Genomic DNA, 26,074 nt, shown 5'->3' on the forward strand with positions numbered 1-26,074 from the left:
TTGGTGTCGTCTGTCTCCTTGGTCTTAGCTCTTATGCAATGTAAGAGCCGCGGTAGCACAGTGGTTAGAATGCAGTACTGCAGGCTACTTCTGCTGCCTGCCGGCCGCCTGCAAGTTGGCAGATCGAATCTCACCAAGCTCAAGGTTGGCGCAGCCTTCCGTTCTTCTGAAGTCAGTAAAATGAGAACCCAGATTGTTGGGGGCAGCAGGCTGACTCTGTAAACCGCTTAGAGAAGGGCTGTAAAGTGGTATATAAGTCTAAGTGCTATGGCTATGGAGAGTCCCTGTGGATTTTACCTTGCTAGTCGTGGCTGACTCTAGGGAACGGTGCTCTTCTCTGTTAAGGCCATTGAGCCAGCGCGGTCTGAAGACATTTCCACAGTCATGTGGCCAGCGTGACATCACAGAGCGCTGTGACCTTCCCCACCGAAGTGGTACCTATTTATCTACTCGCATTTGCATGCTTTCAAACTGCTAGGTCGGCACTTTAATCAACTGGAATTGTTTGGTTAACACCTTAACCTCTACAACAACCTAAAATACCCGTTTAATTTTTTGTGGGTTTGTAAATATGAATGTTGTATTTAACATTACAGGTAGTCCTCAACTTACAACACTTCTTTTAAGAGCTGCGGTGGCGCAGTGGTTAGAATGCAGTACTGCAGGCTACTTCTGCTGACTGCTGGCTGCCTGCAATTTGACAGTTCAAATCTCACCAGGCTCAAGGCTGACTCGGCCTTCCATCCTTCCAAAGTCGGTAAAATGAGGACCCAGATTGTTGGAAGGGCAAGAGACTGACTCTGTAAACCGCTTAGAGAGGGCTGGAAAGCACTATGAAGCAGTATATAAGTCTAAGTGCTATTGCTATTTAGTGATGGCTCAAAGTTAGAACAGCACTGAAAAAGTGACCTATGATCATTCCCATGATCATGGGATCAAAATTCAGATGCTTGGCTCATACTTATGACTGTTGCTTTGTCCCACGGTCATTGGATCACCTTTTGCGACTTTCTGGACAAGCAAAGTCAATGGGAAAAAAGTGACTCACTTAACAACTGTGTTAAGTGTGTTACTAATTTATAATCAGCAGGGATTCACTTAACAACGTTGGCAAGAAAGGTCGTAAAATGGGGCAAAACTCACTTAACAACATAAATTTTGGGCTCAATTGCGGTTGTAAGTCAAGGACTATCTGTAAATAGTTTTAATTTACATTATATTGCCAATTTTCTAATCACTAGTGCTTCTCGTTCAGTTTTCAGGATACTTAAAAAAAAAAACTAACAGGTTCCATGAGTTGAAAAAAATTGAAAACATCTCCTCTAAATCAATCTTAGAAAGGAACTCTGAAAATTCTACCAGGTTTCCCCGAAAATAAGACCCTGTCTTATATTTTTTTGAACCCCGAAATAAACGCTTGGCTTTATTTTTGGGGCGGTCTTATTATTTTGGGGCGTGTGGAGCAAATGGGGCTCCTCTTGCCATCTTACCTGATTTCCAGTTCTGCAGTTAAATATTTTTGGGGAGGGCTTATTTTCTGGGGGGGGGTTATTTTAGTGCATGCGCTCAAAAGCCCAATTGGGCTTATTATCAGGGGTTGTCTTATTTTCGGGAAAACATAGTAGTTTTGGCTCAAAATAGCCCTGAGCTGTTGGAACCCAAAAAAATCCTCTCAGGAAAGTGGTCAATCCAGAAACTAGAGATGCTTTAGTTAAAGGTGTCACCTAAGGCAACTGAAGTTGGCTACCTGATTATCACTGGCCAAAAGTTTGACGTAGCTATCATAGGTCTTCTCAAAATTGTCCTCCGAAATGGTACAGCTTTTTCTAAGAATGGTGTATTTATTGTAGATTCTGGTACCCAGATCCTTCGCTAAGATGCTGACACATTCCCCAAGGGCTGGCAGGCTGAAAACCGTCTGTAAAGAAGGCAAGATAAAACAAAGACAACTTAAGAGACTCAAGATGCAGACCTGTAGCAATTTTAAGTTTAATTTAAAAAAGGTAAGAGGCATCGTTCTACGTTTGCTTCAGTTTTACTTTATTACTTAGTGTTTTTATTATTTAGCAATAGCAATAGAAATAGCATGTCGACTTATATACCATATATAATTATATATAATGAATATACTTATATATTCATGCTGCTTTTACAGCCCTCTCTAAGTGGTTTACAGAGTCAGCCTATTGTCCCCCCAACAATCTGGGTCCTCATTTTACCCACCTCGGAAGGATGGAAGGCTGAGTCAATCTTGAGTTTGTCAGGATCAAACTCCTGGCAGTGGGCAGAGTGACCCTGCAATACTGCATTCTCACCACTGTGCCACCACGGGCCTTCCTTCCTTCCTTCCCTTCTTCCACCCTATCTACTTAGCACTTATATACCGCTTTACAGTGCTTTTACAGCCTTCTCTAAGTGGTTTAGAGAGTCAGCATATTGCTCCCAACAATCTGGGTCTCCATTTTACCAATCTCGGAAGGATGGAAGGCTCAGTCAACCTTGAGCCTGGTGAGATTTGGACTGCCAAACGGCAATTAGAGGTCAGCTGAAGTAGCCTGCAGTATTGCACTCTAACCACTGCACCACCTCGGCTCTGTGCCACCTCGGCAATAGCAGGGGCAACTAATACAATTTATTCAAGAACACTCCCACCGACACTCAGAAGCAACAAGCCGCTATATACAGGAAAGTCCTCAACATAAGACCACAACTGAGCCCAAAATTTATATTGTTAGGTGAGAGAAATTTGTTAAGGGAGTTTTGCCCCATTTTACGACTTTTCTTGCCACTTTTGTTATGTGAAATCACTTAACAAAATTATGAACTCGGTTGTTAAAGTGAATCTAGTTGTCCTGGTGACTTTGCTTGTCAGAAGCTTGCAAAAGGGGATCCCATGAACTTGGGATACTGCAAATGTCATCAATATGAGTCAGTTGGCAAGCATCCGAATTTTATTCCCATGACTGTGCGGATGCTGCAATGGTCACAAGTGTGAAAATGGTCATAAGAATAAGTCACTTTTTTCAGTGCTGTTGTAACTTCGAATGGTCACTAAATGAGCATTCGTAAGTCGAGGACTACCTGTATAAACAAAGAGCAAACCTCACTCCTTCTAGCACTGACAATGTTACCTAGTTGGGTCATGGAACGTCTGCAAGAAAACAACCAAGCTCAGAAAGCATCAATGACCCCACAGTCCTCCTCCTGCTCCTCTCTGCAAACCCCTCTCCCTTCTAGCACTGATGATGTTACCTAGTTGGGTCATGAAATGTCTGCAAGAAAACAACCAAGCTCAGAGAGCACCAAGGACACCACAGTTCAGCCCTGAGTTACTGTTGTGGCCCGCCAACGGCCTGCGCGGATCGTGGCTGATCCCGATGAGGAGGCTGGTGTGGGGTCGCGCCAGCAGCCTGTGCAGCCGGCACTCGCGTCGGACAGCGAGGAGGCTGAAGAGGATGTGGTGCCAGAAGCAGAGACTCAGCCAGGGCCTTCAAAACCTCCAGAGGCTCCTTCAAGTGGAGAGAGCGAAGTGGAGGAGCCTCACCTCAATGCTCAAGCACGCAGGGCTGCCAAAAGGCAGGAGTGGCTACTCAGGAGGAGGAGGTCTCCTCGAGAGTAAGATTTGAGGATAATTGGCCACTCCCTTAGCCTATTTAAGTCGCACGCAGTTAGTAATTTCTTGCTGGAAACAACGTGTAATTATTACAGAGCATTTTGGAGAGTGAGTGTCTTATTGTATCTTGTTTTCTGGGCTGGTTGCCAACCTTTGCCGGACTTTGTTTATTCTTGGTACGTTATAACTTTGATAAGGACTGTTGGTGTGTGTCACAATCCTTGGGAATCCGGAGCTCGGGCAGAAACAGTTACAAATGTTCTCTTTCTACCAGTATAACACAACTTACCTGCATCATAAGATCTACATATTCCTTTTCGGTCAGCACACAAAGAAACGGATAGACATCTAGTTTGGACGTACGCCAAATGTTCTCTTGCTTCTTGAGCTTCGACAGGTTGTGAAGTAAAGTTGCCTCCCATTGAGAACGAATCTTGCTCAAAATTTCCCTCTGTGGAAATGGATGAGAATAGAAAAGATTATTAACTGTACAGAAGTCTTTGATTTATCACTACAACTGGGACCAGAATTTCGCTTGCTAAGTGATGTGGTCATTAAGTGAGTCATACCTGATTTTCTTATGGTTAGTAAGTGGGCAGTAGCGGGGTAATGGGGGTGGGGAGGGGAGCGGCAGTGGCCCTCCACAACGGTCCCAGTTTCTCAGGTAGCCCCTTCGGAAAATTAATGGCCCACTCCTGGATAAAGGCCACCCTGTAGCTGTTACTTGTTTTCAATAACTGACGATCTGCTACTAAAACCTGACTTCAACTCGGAGAATTGCCCAACCATCATGTCAAGGCACTGCCTTGGAAACATAACAGAATACCAGAGTTGGAAGGGACTATGGAGGTCTTCTAGTCCAACCCCCTGCTCTGGCAAGAGACTCTCCACCATTTCAGACAAATTGTCCAAATTCTCCTTGAAAACCTCCTTGAAAAGTTGTTGGGTGGAACCCACAACTTCTGGAGGCAAATTGTTCCACTGATTTATTTTTTCTTTTCACTATCAGGAAATTCCTCCTTAATTCTAGGTTGCTTCTCTTCTTGATTGGTTTCCATCTGTTGCTTCTTGTCCTGCCTTCAGGTGCTTTGGATAATAGGCTGACCCTCCCTCTTCTTTGTGGCAGCCCCTTAAATATTGGAGGGGCTGCTAACATGTCACCCCTGGTCCTTCTTTCCACTAGACTAGATTAAGTGAGCACAGGGTTTTGCACACTTGACTACACATAGTAATAGCACTTACATACCGCTTCACAGTGCTTTTACAAGCCCTCTCTAAGCAGTTTACAGAGTCAGCTTATTGCCCCTGACAATCTGGGTCCTCATTTTACCCACCTAGGAAGGATGGAAGGCTGAGTCAACCTTGAGCCTGGTGAGATTCGAACTGCTGGCAGTCAGCAGAATTAGCCTGCAATACTGCATTCTCACCACTGCGCCCCCATGGCTAATATCCAATTCCTGCAACCATCCTTGATGGACAAATAGTTTTCAATTTACGACTGGTCGCTTAGCGATTGTTTGAAGTTCCAATGGACCTACCTGAGGGGTACTTACAACCCAGATTTGAAATGCTGACGGTCAGAGCGTCCAGTGGGCATGTGACACACTTCGGGCGCTTGGCAACCGGGCCACATTTACGGCTGTTTGCAGCATCCCACAGATACCTGACTGTATTTTACAAATGGGTTTGCCGAAAACTGGCATCCACGTTCAGTTTTTGGCCAAACCGTGCCCATAGTGAAGCACTGGTTTGCTTAATAGCTGCCACAAAAAAAAAAGGTCATAATATGTCACACGTTACAACCATGATGGGCAGGTTCCATTATGGTTGTAACTTGAGGACTTCCTGTATTTATCCCTTCCCTTTTTATTCTGGCCGGAAATGCAACCTTCTCCTCAGGAATTAACTTTACCGCTTTGATAGTTGTAGCTGTGATAGGTTTAGTGGCTTCCACTGACTCAACCGTGACCCTGTCGGACGTCTCCGAGTTGTATTGTTTTCGGAACCGTTGCTGCAGCTCTTCTGCTGTGAAATTGAGCTTGCTGTAAGAAACGGACTTCTTCTGAGGGGAAAGTAAAGAGGAAGAAATCCGTGATGATGTCTCAGGGATACCTGTAGTCCTTAAACTTTAGACTCAGAACTTAGAATAACTTTGTCATTTTAAATGTACACTAATCAGCATACATTAAAATAAAATTTCATCGCATACAGTTCTGAAAAGGTCACCACTTCCAACATACACTACCTAAACATGACAAATATATATGTATATACGTATTTGTTTTTCTTTCTTTTTCATAGGTTTTATGTGTATTTCTCTTTAGCCAGGTTCTACCTTCGTAAACCAAGATATTATGCAGTCTTAGTTCAGTGAAATCACAATTCACTAGTTTCTGGGCTTTTTTTCTTCTGGCAGCCAGCAGACCCTTTGCTGCCCATCTATCTTAGTCTCCCAATGGGCAGCAGAGTGTTTGCTGGCTGCCAGAAGAAAAAAAGCCCAGAAACTAGTGAATTGTGATTTCACTGAACTAGGGCTGCATAATATCTTGGTTTACGTAGATAGAACCTGGCTAAAGAGAAATACATATATACATATACATATACATACACACACACACACACACACACACACACACACACACATATATATACCGTGTTTCCCCGAAAATAAGACCCTGTCTTATATTTTTTTGAACCCTGAGATAAGCGCTTGGCCTTACTGCCACACGCTCAAAAGCCCAATTGGGCTTATTATCAGGGGATGTCTTATTTTGGGGGAAACAGGGTATATATATAAATATTATACATATATTCACATATATTATATGACAAAGAGAAACAACACAGTGTAGTTTGGATGTGTATACATATATACATACACATGGCGAGAAAAATGAATCTTGTGAGTTTACCAGACGGATGGCATAGGAAACAAAGCTGTTACAGAATCTGGTAATCCTGCTAGAAATATTTTGAAACCTCCTCCCACAGGGGAGCAACAGAAACATACCGTAAAGTGGGTGGTGGCAGGGTGGATTTGATTTAAATCGAGTTGATTTAAATCACAATTTAAATCATGATTTAAATCGCTAGTAAAAAGGCTTGATTTAAATCAACTCGATTTAAATCATAATTTTTAAAGAGCAACTGTCATCTCTGCTACTCCTTTGACCCACTGTTGACTCACCGATAGTCCCAGTGTTGCAGAATATACAGCCTCATGCTACATAACTAAGCTTCATTTCATGCTGAATAAACTAAATTATTTATGTATCTTAAATAGAAAACTATCTTACGATAGATTTTTACCCCAAAATTTTTTTATTAAAATAAATTCAATAAAAATCAAAAAAATCCAATTTAAATTAAAAAAATCCGATTTTTTTTATTTTTTTAAAAAAATTATTGATTTTTATCCACCCTGGGTGGTGGGTTCCATTCCATTCCATTCCATTCCATATCATACTATATTATACTGGATGAATTCAACTCCCAGAATTCCCCAACCAGAGCAGCCGGTTCAGGAATTCTGGGAGTTGAAGTCCACAGGCTGTAAAGTTGCCATAGTTCCCAACCCCTGGCTAGGTTATTTGAAATGTGTTTCACTCAGGCGTGAGGAAGAGATGACGGTCATGTGGTGGAGATGAGCCAGAAAAAGAAACACACCAGGGCACTTGGGGTTATGCGTGAGTTTGACAGAGGAAAGGCTCAGAATTAAAGGCAAAAAATAAAATAAAATAAAAATGCCTCAGCTGAAGGTAGGCAAATCCTGCTTGTTTATTTATTTTTTTTTAAGAAAAATATGCCCTCAAGTCAAGTTTAATTCCTGACTATTAAAACCCCACTGCAAGGCAACATGTAGAGAAGGAGATTTTACTCCTAATTGAAGATGGGATACAACACAAAGACACAAATGGTATACCGTGTTTCCCCGAAAATAAGTGTTGATCCCTGAAATAAGTGCTTGGCCTTATTGCCATGTGCTCAAAAGCCCAATTGGGCTTATTATCAGGGGATGTCTTATTTTGGGGGAAACAGGGGAAACAGGGTAGTATGGGATGTAGTGGGGTGGAATAAAATGTGGAGTGGAGTGGAGTGGAGTGGAGTGGGGTGGGACGAGATGAAATAGAATAGAATAGAATAGAATAGAATAGAATAGAATAGAATAGAATAGAATAGAATAGAATAGAATAGAATAGAATAGAATATTGGAATGAAGAATAGAATGGAGTGGATTGGGGTGGGGTGGGGTGGGATGGGATGGGATGGGATGGGATGGGATTGAATAGCATAGCATAGCATAGCATAGCATAGCATAGCATAGCATAGCATAGCATAGCATAGCATAGCATAGAATATTAGAATGAAGAATAGAATGAAGTGGGATGGGATGGGATGGAATAGAATAGAATAGAATAGAACAGAATAGAATATTGGAATGAAGAATAGAATGGAGTGGGATGGGATGGGATGGAATAGAATAGAATAGAATAAGGAATAGGAGTAGAGTAGAGTTGAGTTGAATAAGGAATAAGAGTAGAGTTGGAATGGAATGGAATTGAATGGAATGGAATAGAATAGAATATTGGAATGAAGAATAGAATGGAGTGGGATGGGATGGAATAGAATAGAATAGAGTAGAGTAGAATAGAATAGAATAAGGAATAAGAGTAGAGTTGGAATGGAGTGGAGTGGAGTGGAGTAGAGTGGAGTGGAGTGGGATGGGATGGGATGGGATGGGATGGGATGGGATAGAATAGAATAGAATAGAATAGAATAGAATAGAATAGAATAGAATAGAATAGAATAGAATAGAATATTGGAATGAAGAATAGAATGGAGTGGGATGGGAATGGAATGGAATGGAATAGAATAGGCCTAAGACAGTGCTGTGAGAATCAGGTGTTTAGCAGAGGGATGGCATGGGGGGCGGGATGGGGGGGGGAAACAGGCTTATCAAATAAACCACCTGGGAGGTAGCGAGGGCTTCAATTTTACCTTCTTGTAGAATTTTTCCAGTAGTGGGATGGTGGAGGTTGGAGGGGAAAAGAATTCCGGCTGGAAGTCTGGCTTGACCGTCTGGATGGCCCTCAGAATCATCATGACTTCATTGTCTTCGTACGTGGAATCCTTGAAGAAGCTTTGCAAGGAGAAGCCCTCACTTTCCAGCTGCTCAATGCATCTGTTGGAGAGAGGAGAGCCTGAGCAAGTCGTTCTTGACTTACAACCATCTGTTTAGTGACGGTTGGAAATTTCAAAGGCACTTTGAAAAACTGACTTATGACCGTTTTTCACACTTACGACCATTGCTGCATCTCCGTGGTCACCTGATCAGAATTCAGACACTTGGCAACTGACTCATATTTATGACGGTCGCAGTGTCCCGGGGTCACGTGATACCCTTTTGTGACCTTCTGACAAGCAAAGTCAATGGGGAAGCCACATTCACTTAACTTAACCGCTGCAGTGATTCACTTGACAACGGCGGCAAGGAAGGTCGTAAAACGGGACACAACTTCCTTAACAACTGTCTTGCTCAGCCATAGAAATTTGGGACTCAACGGTGATCGCAAGTCGAGGACGGCTTACACAGGAGGCTAAGGGCACAGATACAGATATTCCTCAAGTTACGACCACAATTGTCATTGCTAAGCAAAGGTGGTTTTGCCAAGTGACTTGTGCCCAGTTTTATGACCTTTCTCGCTATGGTTGGTAAGCGAATCAGCGCAGATGTTAAGAGAATCATGCAGTCATGAAGTGAACGTGACATCCCCCATGGATGTTGCTTGTCAAAGGTTGCAAACGGCAGTCGCATGATCTCAGGATGCTGCAACCCTCGTAAAAAACATGCCAGTTGCCAAGGATCTGAATTTTAATCATGTGACTGTGGGTATGTTACGATGGTCGTAAGTGTAATGACTGGTCGTTAAGTCACTGTTTTCCAATGCCATGGCTGGCTAGGGAATTCTGGGAGTTGAAGTTCACACGCCACATGCCAGGGTTGAGAATCTAGACTAGACTAAGGAAACTCCTCGGCATAGCTTGCTAATAAGATCTCCCATCATCCTCAGCAGATGGTATTTGAAGTTAGATCAAAGCATTGGATGGATTCGTTGGCAGAATGATTGTTGTAAAGGTCAGGATCCTGCGGTTTTCTCTGTGATACTCTATGGTACCACTCTATGGTAGCAAGTTGAAGTCCGCAGTAGCAGGACGGAAAGAATTTTGACACTTGTGAACAATGATATTGTGGAGTATAACAGAATAATAAGAGTTGGTGGCCCGCCAGTGGCCAGCAGAGCTGGCAGCAGATTCGAACAGTGAGGAGGTTGGGGAGGAACGTGGGCCAGTCCTGGAGTCTGGGGAAGGCTCGGACGATGGCTCTGAGTCGGAGGCAGAGAGGGGGCCGGGGCCATCTGGTAATTCTTTGCTGCCTCCGGAGTCTGACATCAGTGAGGCAATGTGAGCCTGTTCCCAGTGTGCGCATGCGCAGAGCTGCCAGGAGACAGGAACAATTAAGGAAACAGGGTCGACTTGGAAGTAAGGCTTGGAGATGATTGGCCCCTCCCATAAGACATAAAAGAGAAGCGAACGGGACGTGAGCTTTTGCAGGAAGCAATTAGTTCATCTGGCCGATTCAAGATTTGAAACTTCTGTTTGTGACTCTGTGCCAAGTTTGGCCTTGCCCTGCGCCTGGAAATTAGCTCTCTGGCAGCGTTCCACGTGAGATAGGTGGGTGTTGATAACCTTCCTCTGAAAGACTGTTTATCAAGCCTTGCCGACTGTAAATGGAAGTAATTTACAGCCGTATAAATAAAAAGAGGTTTTGCGGGACTAAGATTGTGCTTTATACTTTCTAAGGAAGCCTAGGTCAGAAGACTTGGAAGTCTTCTAGGCCAACCCCCTGCCCAAGCAGGAGAACCTCTACCATTTCAGACAAATGGCTGTCCAATCTCTTCTCAAAAACCTCCAGTGAGGGAGCACCCACAGTTTCTAGAGGCAAGGAGGTTCTTGAGAATCCCACAGGCAGACAAGGAAGCAACCCAATGGACCACAGAATAAATCATTCCAAACTTCTCTCGTCTGAGGCACCCATCTCCAGGCTCAAAATTATCCTACTTTGAACGCATCGTAAACTTCCATGAGAAGTTGGGAAAGATGGAAGGAAAGGGAAGAAAAAGACGAGCAGCAATAAGAGGGGTGGAGTTGATTTACAGGGGTGATGGGTTGGGATTAGATTATCCTGGAGAACATCAATTTATGTGATTGCCGAGAGTCAATATCACTTGAGGGCGCCCAATTAATCAATCAATCTGTCAGGACTGCCATCCCGCTGCACCAGCATTGCTAACATAAAAGGAATCGAAACTACTTGTGCCGTCCAGAGTTGCTGGTCCAAGGTCACACCGTGGAACGCAGCACCACCCAGCCCATCAAGCCAGGGACTGTTACCAAAACAATTTGTTTGAATGTAATTAAACAGTTGGAGATAATCAGGGGGGATAGATGGGAAGATGTTAATCAGAGGCTTTGGGCACGAAAACTCAGATCCGGCTTTGCTACACTGAAACAATTTACCGTATTTTTCGGAGTATAAAACACATCTCCCCCCCCCCTAAAAGGGAGTGAAAATTTAGGTGCATCTTATACACCAAATGTAGCCCTGCCCTTTGGCCTCTGCTTCCCAGCAGTTACCTCCTTGCAGCAAACAGCAAGAAAAAGCAGCTCCTTTCAGCTTCAGCACATCCTAATTAGCACAAGTTGATTGGATCGGCCTCCCGACCAGTGGTGGGTTCCTCCCGGTTCGGTCCGGTTCGGCCAAGCCGGTAGCGGTGACGATATGACGTCACCGAACCGGTTATCCCCCCCCGCCCTCCCACGTTATTCTTACCTTTTATTTGGTCCCACCCCCCAATCTATTGCTGCCTCCTGAGTCCCAGCTGATGACTAGAGGGAAAAAAACTGTTTAAACTCTTGCCGCGGGGCTTCAAAGGGCCGTCCTACAGCTGATCAGTGTTAAAAGCAAACAAATGAGTCGGGTCGTAAGTGCAAGGACTGGTCCTAAGTGCAAGGATCTTCCAGAAATGACTCTGACCAGCTAGACATGCCCACCTAGTCACATGGACTCCAAGCCACGCCCACAAAATAAGCCACACTCACAGAACCGGTAGTAAAAAAAATTAGAACCCACCCCTGCTCCCGACTCTCAGCTGTTTTGCTCTCAGCTGTCTTACGCAGGGCTCTGCTGCTTGCTGCAAAGAGGTAAATTGCTGGAGCAGATTTTTTTTCCCCTTGTGCTAATCAAGCTATGCTGAAAATGAAAATGAAAGTAAAGCAGCCTGTTTGCTGTAATGAGGCAAAATTGCTCAGAGGCAGAGCCAGATTTATTTTTCTTCTTTTCCTCACCAAAAAAGGTAGGTGCGTCTTATAGACCAGTGCGTCTTATACTCCGAAAAATACGGTAGCTCTAGTAAAGTGTACATTCACTAGTAACAGATTCGAACGTCTTTCTTTTCTAGTTGAACAAGTTGGGATGGCTGACACAATCAATCAATCAATCAATCAATCAATCAATCAATCAATCAATCGTTTGTGGTGAGTGGCTACAATATCTCCCAAGGAAGCATTTGAGATACGCTTTGGTTTCTCCACTATCACAGCTTCTCTGACCGTAGTTTAAAATAACATTCATTCCCCTCATCCCACGGTCTATGATTGATTATGCTCTATCAAGTGGTTTCAACTCCTAGCAACCACATAAATACCCTCCTTGACATTCTACGATTATCCTAAGATTAAAGGATAGAAGGTTGACCAGAGGACAGTAGCATTTCAGTTATGGGCTGGTGCAAGTGATTTATCTCGCCGAATGCTTGCAACTGTACTTTTTTGAGTACTCTAGACCGTTTATGTACGCTGATCTTTTCTAACAGGATTTAAATGCTGAGTAGTTTTTCTGCGGCATTTCAACTATGGAACGGCGTTTTCTCTTGAGAATTGCTTCCATGGCATCTCAGTCGTTCTCGGTCAGCACTGCAGGTTGTCAGGAGTTAACCTGATGCTTGCTTGGTCTGGAGACACCTCTCACCATTCCCGATTGGATGGTACAGGTAGTCAATCAATCAGAATAGAATTGGAAGGGATCTTGCAGGTCTTCTAGTCCAATTCAAGTGGCTGTCCAATCTCTTCTTAAAAACCACCAGTGATGGAGCACCCACAACTTCTAGAGGCAAGCTGTTCCACTGGTTAATTGTTCTCACTGTTAGGAAGTTTCTCCTTAACTCCTTGATTAGTTACCATCTATTGCTTCTTGTCTTGCCTTCTGGTGCTTTGGAAAATGACCCCCTCTTCTTTGTGGTAGCCTCTCAAATACTAGAATACCATGTCACCTCCTAGTCCTTCTTTTTTCTAGACTGGCCATACCCAGTTCCTGCATATGTTATAGTTTCCAGGCATCCTAGTTGCTCTTCTCTGCATTATTTCCAAAGTCTCAACATCTTTTTTTGTAACGTGGTGACCAAAACTGAATGCAGGATTCCAGATATGGCCTTGCTAAAGTTTTATAAAGTGGTACTAATACTTTACATGATTTTGATTCTGTATCTCTTGGTTTATGCAACCAAGGATCGTATTTGGCGTTTTTGGCTGCTGCCGCACGCTGCTGGCTCATAGCCATCTGTTTAGTGATCGTTTAAAGTTGGTCGGTTCTCACATTTACAACCGTCGTAGCATTGCTACTGTCACGTGTTCAAAATTCAGGCACTTGACAACCGGCATGTGTTTATGATGGTTGCAGCATCCCCGAGTCCCGTGATCACCATCTGCAACCTTCTCAGGTGGCTTCCGACAGCTAAAGTCAATGGGGGAAGCTGGGTTTGCTTAATGACTGCATGATTCACTTAGCAACAGCAGCAATTTGCTGCTCTCGCCTGGACTACTGCAATGCTCTCTACATGGGGCTCCCCTTGAGGAGCACCCGGAGGCTCCAGCTGGTCCAGAATGCAGCCGCGCGGGTTATTATGGGGGCAACATGGCGCTCCCATGTAATACCTCTCCTGTGCGAGCTGCACTGGCTCCCGGTGGTCTTCTGGGTGCGCTTCAAGGTATTGGTTTTCATCTTTAAAGCACTCCATGGCTTAGGGCCCGGGTATTTACGAGACCACTTTCTGCCACCGATAACCTCCCACCGTCCAATCCGCTCCCACAGAGAGGGCCTCCTCAGGGTGCCGTCGGTCAAACAATGTCGACTGACAACCCCTAGGGGGAGAGCCTTCTCTGTGCGGGCACCCACCCTCTGGAATGAGCTACCCCCAGGAATACGACTACTCTCGGACCTTCGGACCTTCCTCGAGCTTTGAAGACCTTCCTATTTCAGCAAGCCGGGCTGGCTTAAAATTTTAATGGGTTATTTTATGGGCAAAGGGTTTTAAATTTTGGGATGCCAATTTGATTTAATTCTGTTTTAATTTATTTTAATTTTTATATTGCATGTATTTTAATCTTGGCTGTTCACCGCCCTGAGTCCTTCGGGATAAGGACTGTATACAAATTTAATAAACCTAAACCTAACCTAAACCTTAACAGTCATGCCAAAAAAGGTTGTAAAGTCGGGGATGACTCACTTAACAACTGCCTTGCTTAAGAATGGAAATTTTCATCCCAATCGTGGTCGTAACTTGAGGATGATCTGTATTCAGGGAAAGACTGCCTCCTAATTTGGTGATCTGTATCATCTTCAGAGCTACATAGCTAGAGTGCTGTTTTTTTCTTTTTATATTATTGGACTAGAAGACCTCCAATGTCCCTTCCAACTCTGTTATTCTATGTCCCTCCCACTCCCCAGCCCCAATTCAAACTGGAACAGCATCTCAAGACTGTCCTACTTCTAAGAGGAAACGTTTCTCAACTTTGACAGAGATTGAAGGTGTGTGGACTTCAACTCCCAGGATTCCCTAGCCAGCCATGCTGGCTGAGGGAACTCTGGGAGTTGAGGTACACACCTTAAAACGGGCAAGGTGAAGAAACACTATTTAAAAGCATCGCAGCTCCTTACCTTGAAATGATATGGGGTTCGGTTTTGATTCGACCCATGCAATTTAGCACAGCCATATAACAATCCTGATTCGGCTTGAGGTTATTTTCCTCCAGCATGGAAAACAGCCAGCCAATTTTCTTCAGCGCACCCTAAGCAGAGAAGGAAACAGGAATGAATTGCAACCACAGACTCAAACCGGCTAATCCTATCTACCCCATCCCCCATCCCTTAAAAAGAACCAGAATACAAAATGGGAGTTCTGCTTCTTGAAATAAAATTGAAAACACTCAATGGCCCCATTTTATATAACACATTAAGCTCTACTGGGGATTAGCCTGTTGGGTGGACCCAGAAACATGACCCAAAAAGGTTACCCCGGAAGCATTTAGCTACAATTAGCAGATTTATGGCATGGCTGGCTGGGGAATTCTGGGAGTTGAAGTCCGCAAGTCTGAAAGTTACCAAAGTTGGACCTCCCTGCTCTAAGATTATGCCTAAGCCGCCATTAGTCTTCCATGGAAATGAGGCAGAGTACAGGAGTGGCTGCCAAGCGGAGCCTTTCTGGCAGCTGTGCCTCTACTGCTCTGCTTTTGTTTTTCTTTTTCCTTCTTAGGGTTTTCATCACAAGACCAGAAAGCAGTTTGCCTTGAAGACTTCTAAGGGGGGCAGCCTAAAAGAAGGCAACTAACACATTGGAGCTGTATAACACAGACACAGACACATGCAAATTGTGTGTCTGTGAGCATATGTCTACGGAGGTTGTCCCAAAGGTGTTTTTTTTTTTTCAAGAGGCAACTGGACTTTCTGGTTTTTCTTTGAAGACATTTCGTTTCTCATTCAAGAAGCAATAGGACTTAAGGCTTGTATACCGCTTCACAATGCCTTTCCAGCCCTCTCTAAGCAGTTTACCGAGTCAGCCTCTTGCCCCCAACAATCTGGGTCCTCATTTTACCCACCTCGGAAGGACGGAAGGCTGAGTCAACCTTGAGCCTGGTGAGATTTGAACTGCCAAATTGCAGGCAGCTGGCAGTAGCCTGTAGTACTGCACTCTAACTACTGCGCCACCTCGGCTCTTGCAAATGCTTTGGCAACTGATTCGCATTTATGATGGATGCGTTGTCTCGGGGTCATGCGACTACCTTTTGCAACCCTCTGACAAGCAAACTCAATGGGGAAGCCGGATTCACTTAACAACCCTGTTATTAACTTAACTGCAATGATTCGCTTAACAACTGTGGCAAGAAAGATGTAAAATGGAACAAACCTCACTTAACAACCGTCTCGCTTAGTAACAGAAATTTGGGGCTCAACTGCGGTCATAAGTCAAGGCCTACCTGTATATGCTGCATATTTTTTTTTTTTTATTTTTATTTATTTTTATATGCCGCCCTTCTCCGGAGACTCAGGGCTGCTTATAATGCGTTAAGCAATAGCCTTCATCCTTTTGTATATTTTATACAAAGTCAGCTTATTGCCCCCACAAACTGGGTCCTCATTTTACTCACCTTAGAAAGGATGGAAGGCTGAGTCGACCTTGAGCCTGGTGAGATTCGAACTCGCAGTAATTGCAGGCAGATGGATGTTAAATGCTGCCTTAGTAGGAGGCATTAGCCTCCTACACCACTCAGGCTCATAAAGGCGTATAATTTATGTATGCTGCCTATATATAAATGCACATAAACTTTATATTCTCCATATACATATATGTACATACACACATAATCTATATATCTCACATACACACACAATGAATTCATACTGCATACAGGTAGTCCTTGGCTTACAATCACAAGTGAGTCCAACATTTTCACTGCTAAGCAAGACAGTTATTGAGTTCTGCCCCATTTTACAATCTTCCTTCCCCCTTTGTCAAATGAATCACCGTGGCTGTTAAGTCAGCAACAAGATTATTAAGTCAATTTGGCTTCCCATTGACTTTGCTTGTTGGAAGGTCATAAAAAGGAATCGCATGGCTCTGGGACCCTGCAACAATCATAAATCCGAGCCATTTGCCAAGCGTTCCAATTCTGACATGAGACCGTGGGGATAATGCAATGCAAGGAGTCCTCAACTTACGACGACAACCGAGCCCAAATTTCTATTTGTTTAGCCCATCGACCTTGCGTGTCAGAAGGTTGCAAAAGGGGATCTCGTGACCCCTGGGACACGGCCACCGTCATAAATATGAACCCGCTGCCAAGCGTCTGCATTCTGATCACGTGACTGTAGGGAATGATGCAAAGGTCGCAACTTTGAACAATGGTCGCAAGTCACATTTTTCAGGGCCATTGTAACTTTGAACAGGCGCTAAATGTACTGTTGAAAGCAGTGGTGAAATCTGTGGCACGTGATTTTTTTTTTACTTTTAAAAGTATTTTTTTATAACCTATTCAGCCGAATAGGTTGTAAAAAAAATGCTTTTTTTTTTAACCTTTAAAAAGCATTTTTTAAAAGAAGCGGCAAGCGGGAGACCGGGTGGGCATGGGGAGGGATTTTTGCTACCAGTTCTCCGAACCACCTGCCGCCATCGCTACCAGATCGGCTGATCCGGTCCAAACCGGGAGCATTTCACCCCTGGTTGAAAGTCGAGGACTACCTGTAACCATAAGTGTGAAAAAATGGTCATCAGTCACTTTTTTCAGGGGTGTTGTAACTTTGAACGGTCATGGAGCGAACTGTTGTAAATCAAGGACTCCCTATATTTCACCATCCCAAGCAAAAAGCTACAGGTGTGATGGTAACGTCCCAGGATGACAACCCGGCTCTCCCCACTGCAACGCTCTATGACCCACACCCTCCATTCTCACTCCTCCTGGGGCAAGGGGGATGGCAGATTTTCCCCCCACCCCACCCTAAACAGGCTGGCCTTTGACTAGTTGGAATGACCTTCCCTTCCTTCCGTCAACGGTGGCCAAGCTGGCTCAAACGCAGCAAATGTTCAGCTCAGGGGATCCGGATTAAAATTCCTCCCCCAGGACAGCATACAGGAAGTCCTCAATTTACAGCCGTTCGTTTAGTGAAACAACGGCACTGAAAAAGGCGACTTATGACCGGTCCCTCAAAACTTACAACCACTGCAGCATCCCCATGATCAAAATCGGGGTGCATGTCAACTGGCATTGTATTGCATTTATGAAGATGGCGACATCCTACCGTGTTTCCCCGAAAATAAGACTCTGTCTTATATTTTTTTGAACCCCAAAATAAGCGCTTGGCTTTATTTTCAGGGAGGTCTTATTATTTTGGGGCGCGTGGAGCAAGATGGGGCTCCTCTTGCCGTCTTACCTGATTTCCAGCTCTGCGTTTAAATATTTTTGGGGAGGGCTTATTTTCAGGGGGGGAGGCTTATTTTAGCGCATGCGCTCAAAAGCCTGACTGGGCTTATTATCAGGGGATGTCTTATTTTCGGGGAAACAGGGTAGAGCAGGGATGTCAAACTGGCGGCCTGTGGGCTGGATGCGTCACACACAGGCCACTCCCACCTCTGCAAATGGGAAAAAGGGCAAAAGGGCCTGGTGGCTCAGCAGACTGATAGCATTGTGATTGACACCAGCTGTCTGCAATTACTGTAAATTCGAATCTCACCAGGCTCAAGGTTGACTCAGCCTTCCATCCTTTCTAAGGTAGGTAAATTGAGGACCCAGATTGTGGGGGCAATAAGCTGACTTTGTATAAATATATACAAAAGTATGAAGGCTATTGCTTAACGCATAGTAAGCTGCCCTGAGCCTCCGGAGAAGGGCGGCATATAAATCAAAACATCGCAAAACGTCGTGAGACGGCAACGTGACGCCAAGCGTTTGATACCCATGACTTTGGGACATCCTGTGATCACCAACTTTCTCAGCTGGCTCCTGACAAGCTCGGTCAATGGGGGAAGCTGGATTCGCTTAACAACAGCATGATTCACTCAACAGCTGCAGTGATTCGCTTAACCACCGTGGCAAAAAAGTCATAAAATTAGGGGCGATTCCCTTAACCACCACCATGCTGAGCAACAGAAATGATAACCTTAACTGTGGCCGTATGTTGAAGATCACCTGTATGCCACAACCTCCCTGGAAGGTTTTTCTGGGTGTGTGTCAGAACTGCCATCCTTCACTCGCTATGCTTCGCTAGATGTCAGTCTGCCATAAGTCATGGGGGGGAGGGAGATATGGAGGGAAACCGACAGTGATCCTTCGGGCCGTCCCAAGACATCCCAAAGGCCTGAAAAATGGAATGCAACGCCTGCCCAATCGTTTCAGGGACAGTTACCAAACCATCATCTTCGAATGTGACTGGGGAGTGGAACAAGAGAAGGGAAACTTAACTAGGGAATATTCGCGCGCGAACTCTTAGATCCGGCTTTGCTCCCTATAACCACTTGGCTATTAGTAAAAGTTAACCTTTTCGCTACGAACGGAGTCGAGGGTGTTTCTTTCCTAATGAACCAAGTTGGGTTAAGTCTGACAGTATGTATCAGTAAAAACAAAAATAATAATAATAAAAAAAATACCTGCTTGGCGTAATGACACATGAGAAGACTGAACATCTGTGTAGTCAGAAACTTCTTCAGCCCCGGGGTATTGTGGAAATATAACAAACACTGTAAGGCTTTCCTCTTCTGGCCCTTGAACAGGGAAGTGTCCATGTAGGCTAAAATGGTCATCCGAATGTCATCCTGGAAGACTTTCATTTCTGGAAGCAACCTCCCGTTAAGCATCGGCACAGGCTCAGCCGAGGCCTGGACAGCAGAAGAAACGGGAGGCTCATTTCTGTCCCAGACCCGGATCCCTGTCAAGGCCATTTTGCAGTCCGATTGTGCTTCGGAGCCATCCGCTGTAGGTTGCCTGACAGATTTCGGGGAGCCTTTAACAGCTTTTTCCACCAGAGTTTTAGAAGAGAGGATGGCTTCTAAGGTTCTGGTATCCACGTCCCAACGCTTCATTTTACTGGCTTGTTTTTCCATCTTCACTTTCGCCTTCCAGGCATTCGCTTTGAGGACGTGGGCGGCTTCATCCGTTGGGACGACGGGCTTGCCCTGAGATGTTTGGGGTGCGGCAGTCTTCTGCACCTGGGCACCTGGAAAGTAACTGAATTTCTGGATCTGGCATACTTCGATCTTGGGCTTCAGGATGTCCGGTTCATTATCAGCCCGGAGTTGCTTCACTCTAGCTTTCAATACTGGGGGGTGGGAGGAAACAGAACACAATGTATGATCTCTAATGGTGTAGGCCATGGGTCTGCAACCTTAAATACTCAAAGAGCCATTTGGACCCGTTTCCCACAGAAAAGAAAACACCGGGAGCCACAAAACCTGGGTGGGCGTGGCCAACTCGATGTCACTCACTTCCACCAGTCACATGACTCCCCCTAGCCACGCCTACCCAGCTGGTCATTAGGGCAGAGAACCAGTTGTTAAAAAACACCGGGAACCACAAAATCCTTTTGACATCTCTCTCTCTCTCCCCTCCCTCCCTCTCTGCCCCCCTCTCTCCCTCTCTCTCTGTATCTCTCTATGTCTCTCTCTCTCCCCCTCTCTCTGTATCTCCCTGTCTCTGCCCTGGCCGCTTCTCCATCCCACACTGTCGCCCTTACCTTCTCAGGCGAGGAGTGACTGGGAGGGGAGGGCAAGGGGTGGGGCCAGCCAGTGGTGGGATCACCTGACAGGGAGCCACAGCAGAGGGCCCAAAGAGCCGTCTGTGGCTCCGGAGCCGCAGGTTGCTGACCCCTGGTGTAGACTAAACAGAAACAGGGATATAAATGTGTCAGTGATATAAAGCAGGGGTGCTAGGGAACCATGGCCCTTTTATGACTTGTGGACTTCAACTCCCAGAATTCCTGAGCCACCTGGTTCCTATTTATGATGGTTACAGTGTTCCCAAGGTCATGTGATCCCCTTTTGCGACCTTCTGACAAGCAAAGTCAACGGGGAAGCCAGATTCACTTAACAACCGTGTTACTAACTTCACAATTGCACTGATTCACTTAACAACGGTGGCAAGATACAAATGCAAACTGTATTTGAGAGTACCTGAATCAAGAGAAAATTAAAGAAAATGATGTATCAGTTTAAAGAAAAACTCTGTATGTTAAAAAGGATGTTTATAAAAGAAAAAATAATTATTATTCTATTAGGGTAGTTTGAAGGGCTGAAGTTTGACTATGTTAAAGTCAAAGAATAAGTTGTATTAGAAAGATTTTTTTTAAAAAAGCGCTTTAAAAAAACAGTTTAGCACTTTGAAGGAAAGAGGGTGAAAGAAAAAAAAGCCCCTATCTTTTTTTTTTCAATAAGGCCAAAGAATTTGAAAGAATATAATAAATTTTATAAATAAAAATGGTGACAGTTCCCAAAGATTGCTAGGTGCAAATAGAAATGCACAATATTTCCGTAGCAAGGAAGATAAAGCAGGAATGGTTAAACTGATTATTTTACTTAAAGAGGAAAACATCTTCTTATTTGGACATCACTTCTGGAATTTGTGCTTGTGAAGAAAAAAAATAAAACTCTGATCTTGATTTTGTTGATTAGAAAGATTTGGTGCTATAGAAATGGCTAGTTATGTATTGATAGATAGAAGCAAAAGGTTGAGGCTGCAGTGTGTTTATTTTGCACTGTGCTAGGAAGAGTTTGTTTATTTATTTATTTATTTATTTATTTATTTATTTATTTATTTATTTATTTATTTATTTATTTTGTAATTTTAATTTAATTTTTCTCCAACAGGACTCAGGGCGGTGAACAGCCACGGTAAAAACACAACATATAAAATTTAAAAACAATTTAAAAAACATTAAATAATTTTGGAAGTCAATGCCCCCTTTTCTTTCTTTTTCTCTTCCCCCTTGTATTTCACACCCCCTTTTCTCTGCAACCCAACAAGACAGACACAGACTTCAGAGGATAATTAGAACTGCAGAAAAAGCAATCGCTACCAACCTGCCTTCCATGGAGGATCTGTATACTGCACAAGTCAAAAAGAGGGCTGTGAAAATATTTACGGACCCTTCGCATCCTGGACATAAACTGTTTCAACTCCTACCCTCAAAACGACACTATAGAGCACTGTACACCAGAACAACGAGACACAAGGACAGTTTTTTCCCAAACGCCATCACTCTGCTAAACAAATAATTCCCTCAACACTGTCAAACTATTCACTAAGTCTGCATTACTATTAATCTTCTCGTTGTTCCTATTACCCATCTCCTCCCACTTATGACTGTAATTTTGTTGCTTGTATCCTTACGATTTATATTGATTGTTTCCTAGTATGATTCGATTGATTATTTGTACCCTATGACTATCATTAAGTGTTGTACCTTATGATTCTTGATGAACGTATCATTTCTTTTATGTACACCGAGAGCATATGCAGCAAAGACAAATTCCTTGTGTGTCCAATCACACTTGGCCAATAAAATTCTATTCCATTCCACTCCACTCCACTCCATTCCATTCTATTCCCCATTCCCTTTCCCTCCCTTCATTTCCTATTTTATTTTATTTTGCATTTTATATAATGAAATAAAAAATGCTAAATGCTAAAAAAAACAACTGTAGCAAGGAAAGTTGTAAAATGGGGCAAAACGCACCTAGCAACTGTCTCGTTAGCAACAGACATGTTGGGGCTCAATTGTGGCCGTAAGTTGAGGACTACCTGCATTCCTTTTAAGATACTCAAGAGTTACTCCCAATGCAAGCGTACAAATCACTGCAATCGATACATCAAACATGTAGACATCCAGATCTGAATACGAACCGGGCATAAATATCTGCACACACGTTTATTTTTATCCTGATTTGTTGGCTTACCTTCCAACAGCTCCACCTGCTCATGTAACCATAGTTTCCTGCTTTCTTCTTTCACCCTGGTTGAATAACATCTCATCCCAACACGGAGGCTCCCTGAAAATGAGAGAAGGCTGATCATTATGGGAATTGGTTCCCAAGTGCCATCAGGGAGAGGACAACCAACAGCTTTTCTTACCTCTTGACTTCCCAGGCAGTGGATCCTAGGAGCAAAGCAGTTACCCGAGAGAAGCAGGGATCCTCCAGTTGTAAAACACCCTCTACAACATAATGAGTCGCCATGGGCGAATAGTAAAGGTAAAGGTTCCCCACGCACATATGTGCTAGTCGTTTCTGACTCTAAGGGGTGGTGCTCATCTCCGTTTCAAAGCCGAAGAGCCAGCGCTGTCCAAAGATGTCTCCGTGGTCATGTGGCCGGCATGACTCAACGCCAAAGGCGCACGGAATGCTGTTACCTTCCCACCAAAGGTGGCCCCTATTTTTTCTACTTGCATTTTTTAATGTGCTTTCGAACGGCTAGGTTGGCAGGAAGCTGGGACAAGTAGCTCACCCCGTTACGCGGCACTAGGGATTCGAACCGCTAAACTGCCAACCTTTCGATCAACAAACTCAGCATCTAACAGGCGGCAATATAAATTCAAGAAATAAGTAAATAAATAAATGAATTCCACTGGTGCCTATGCAATGGTCTATCGCTGATATCATCTGTTTTATTTTCCAAAGCATTTGAGAAACTCTTACCAGTGTTTCAAAAAACCCAAAGGTTCGTTACTGCTTTACTGTAATTGGATTTCCTTCCTTCCTTTCCTTTCTCGTCTCTTCCCTTCTTCTCTTTCTTCTCCCCTTCCTTCCTCTCTCCTTTTCTCCACTTCCTCTCTTTCTCCCTTCTTCCTCTCTCATCACTTCCTGTCTCCCTTCCTTCCTTCCTCCATCCTTCCTCTCTCTCCCATATAATTTCAGAAGATACAGTATTGGTACAGTAAGTATCGCTGCTCGATGTTTTTATTTATCCATTATTCTAGCTTCAGTGTGGATTTTTATATTGTTTGCATCAGTGGTTCTCAACCTTTTTCTTCACCACGGACCCCCCTTTAAATACCTTTTGTGGCCACAGACCATGGCCACAGACCACCAAGATTTAAATCATAACATTTCAAGGCTTGGTAAACCCTGTGATGACATCGTGTGACCCCCTCAGGGCACCCCGGACCAGAGGTTGAGAAGCACTGGTTTACATAATTTTGGGTTTTGTAAGGCCTTTACTATCTATCATCCTGAGAACCTCTGTCTCTGGATGTTACAGATGTGCAATCAACCCAATTGTTCCATCTGCATGTTTCAGGTTAGTAGGGAAGGGAAGTATATAAACTTGACAAAGCAAGCAATGGAAAAGGAGTAACATGGGCTCTTCTGAACTACGAAGAAACAATTTCATATCTGGCAAAACTGTTTTTTTTCAAAATTGAGCTCAAGGCTGTTTAATCTGGTTGGGGTTGCCACTCCGAAAATTGAAGAGGTTCTTAATACGTAAGACAGAAAATCAAGGATGAGCACTTTTGTCCATTACTTTACCCTTTCCCCAACCTTTAAAGCAGGGGTCAGCAACCTGCGGCTCTGGGGCCACATGTGGCTCTTTTACCCTTCTGCTGTGGCTCTCTGTCACTCAAAATATGTGTCACAACCGCCAATGCGCCGACATGCGATTTATTAAGCTTTTCAACCCCCAGTAGGCGGACCATGGATAAATCCCAGAAAAGTTAAATTTCAGAAGAAAACAGAATGTTTAATTCAACTACATATGCTAGTTTTGTGGCTCCTGGTGTTTTTTTTCTGTGGGAAACAGGTCCAAATGGCTCTTTTTGAGTGTTTTAAGATTGCAGACCCCTGCTTTAGAGGGAATGGGGGATAAGTTCCTTCCTATTTCATTAAGAAGGTGAAACATCTTCTTAATGGCCATATTCATGTCTGCTTTTCTAGATGATGAAACATCTCATCCAATATGCAACCCAAATCCCAAGAGAAATCCAAACCAAATTTAGGATACTCTACAAATGTAGCTGTTGCAGCTTTCACTGACCAGGTTATATCTAAAACAACAATATAATACACCAATTAAAATAAAATAAAAAGTTAAGTTTGTTCATCTATTTATTTTTATGAAATTTATATACTAGTACTAATGTTAGGGGCGGAAATACAGGGCCTTATACCTTTCCTCATTAGAGAAGGCAATGGATTTCATTGGGAATTATGTGAAACAAATATAGGTAGTCCTCGACTTACAAAGCATTCATTTAGTGACCGTTTGAAATTACAACAGCATTGAAAAAACTGACTTATGACCGTTTTTCACACTTAATGACCATTGCAGCATCCCCGTGGTCACAAGATCAACATTCGGATCCTTGGCAACTGACATGTATTTATGACAGCTGCAGTGTCCCGGGATTATGTGATCATCTTTTGCGACCTTTTGACAAGTAAATTCAATGTGGAAGTCAGATTCACTTAACAACCATGTTACTACCCTTAACAATTGCAGCGATTCAGTTATCAACTATGGCAAGAAAGGTCGCACAATGGGGAAAAACTCACTTAACGACGGTGCTGCAAAGCAATTTTAGCCTCAATTGTGGTCGCAAGTCAAGGACTACCTGCAACTAGGGAGATCAAATAACGGGCAAGATCTCCCTTGAGCCTCTTGATCCCTTCATCTTGCATGCGGGCAAGTTTCTCAGCATCAACAGAGGCGCGTGTGGCTGAATCCCGAGGCATCAAATTCAACTTCCTTTTTTGCAAGGCAGCCTTCGTGGCTCTCCTGGTGGTCTCCCGTTCACGCACCAAACCAAGCCAACCCAATCGGCCAAAAGCTGTCAATCAACGAGGCCAGGGAAGGTATCCAAATTTGAAGGTGGGCATAGATGTGACCCTATTACTCCCTCTCCCCCCCCCCAAGAGGGGAAAGGGTGGCGAGTTCAAATCCATCCACCTCCAGTAGGGCAAAGTGCCCTACTTTCCCCCCCCCCCTCCAATTCGATATTTCCCACCCACCCCCGCCCCACAGGCACCAACACTGACCTTTGCCCCACCGCAGCGGCCCTTGCAGGTTCAGCATCGGTTCCACCCCGGTGCCCTCTACATTTTACCGCCTGCCCGGGAGAGCACGCATGGTTATCCACCCCTTTACTGCGCAGGCGCGGCGCTCTGCACAGGCGAGGAGGACTCGTCTCTGTGGTTCTCTCGCTACCCAATGGGGCCTCCGCTCGAGTGGCCGGGATAGGATTGGAAACGACCAATCCTTGGAGGCATGGCGAGGACCTAGAGATACGAAAAAAAGAAGAGAGGGCTGTTGCCTCGGCCATCCATCGCGAGGTTCAAATCCAGCTTTTTTTTTTTTTCTCCTTTTCGTATCGTTTGTAAACAGCTCAGAGACTTTTACGGAGAATAAGGGGGTCATATGAATCATCAGGCAGTTTTTTAAAAAATCACTACAAATCATAATTAATTTAATACCATTAAATGGTGGGATTTTATAGAAGTTTTTATTTTTATAGGGTTTGGAAAGTCTAAATAAATTGGTAGCGATTTAATCAGATTAAATTAAATTAATGTAAATATACATTAAATTAAT

The 26,074-nt window shown here is 44.0% G+C and overlaps 1 protein-coding gene across 2 annotated transcripts in view; it reads right to left on the bottom strand.

Annotated features, from left to right (window-relative positions):
- POLRMT (RNA polymerase mitochondrial) overlaps window positions 1–25,765 on the bottom strand; it is a 68,375-nt gene extending 42,610 nt beyond the window's left edge. Inside the window, exons 1-8 of one of the 2 annotated variants that reach the window (XM_087873787.1) lie at window positions 25,522–25,765; window positions 22,447–22,539; window positions 19,147–19,814; window positions 14,667–14,797; window positions 8,612–8,795; window positions 5,526–5,675; window positions 3,903–4,064; window positions 1,748–1,918 (exon numbers count right to left, since the gene is read on the bottom strand). In XM_087873787.1, the coding sequence (XP_087729913.1) occupies window positions 1,748–1,918; window positions 3,903–4,064; window positions 5,526–5,675; window positions 8,612–8,795; window positions 14,667–14,797; window positions 19,147–19,814; window positions 22,447–22,539; window positions 25,522–25,558 (1,596 nt within the window). In that variant the 5' untranslated portion in view covers window positions 25,559–25,765. The remainder of the gene's footprint in view (window positions 1–1,747; window positions 1,919–3,902; window positions 4,065–5,525; window positions 5,676–8,611; window positions 8,796–14,666; window positions 14,798–19,146; window positions 19,815–22,446; window positions 22,540–25,521) is intronic. The other variant, XM_087873820.1, reaches the window with a different exon arrangement.
- Window positions 25,766–26,074: the final 309 nt, after the last annotated feature.

The sequence above is a fragment of the Pantherophis guttatus genome, chromosome 1 (genome assembly GCF_059756535.1).
Source record: "Pantherophis guttatus breed Tessera chromosome 1, ASM5975653v1, whole genome shotgun sequence".
Taxonomy (NCBI): Eukaryota; Metazoa; Chordata; class Lepidosauria; order Squamata; family Colubridae; genus Pantherophis; species Pantherophis guttatus.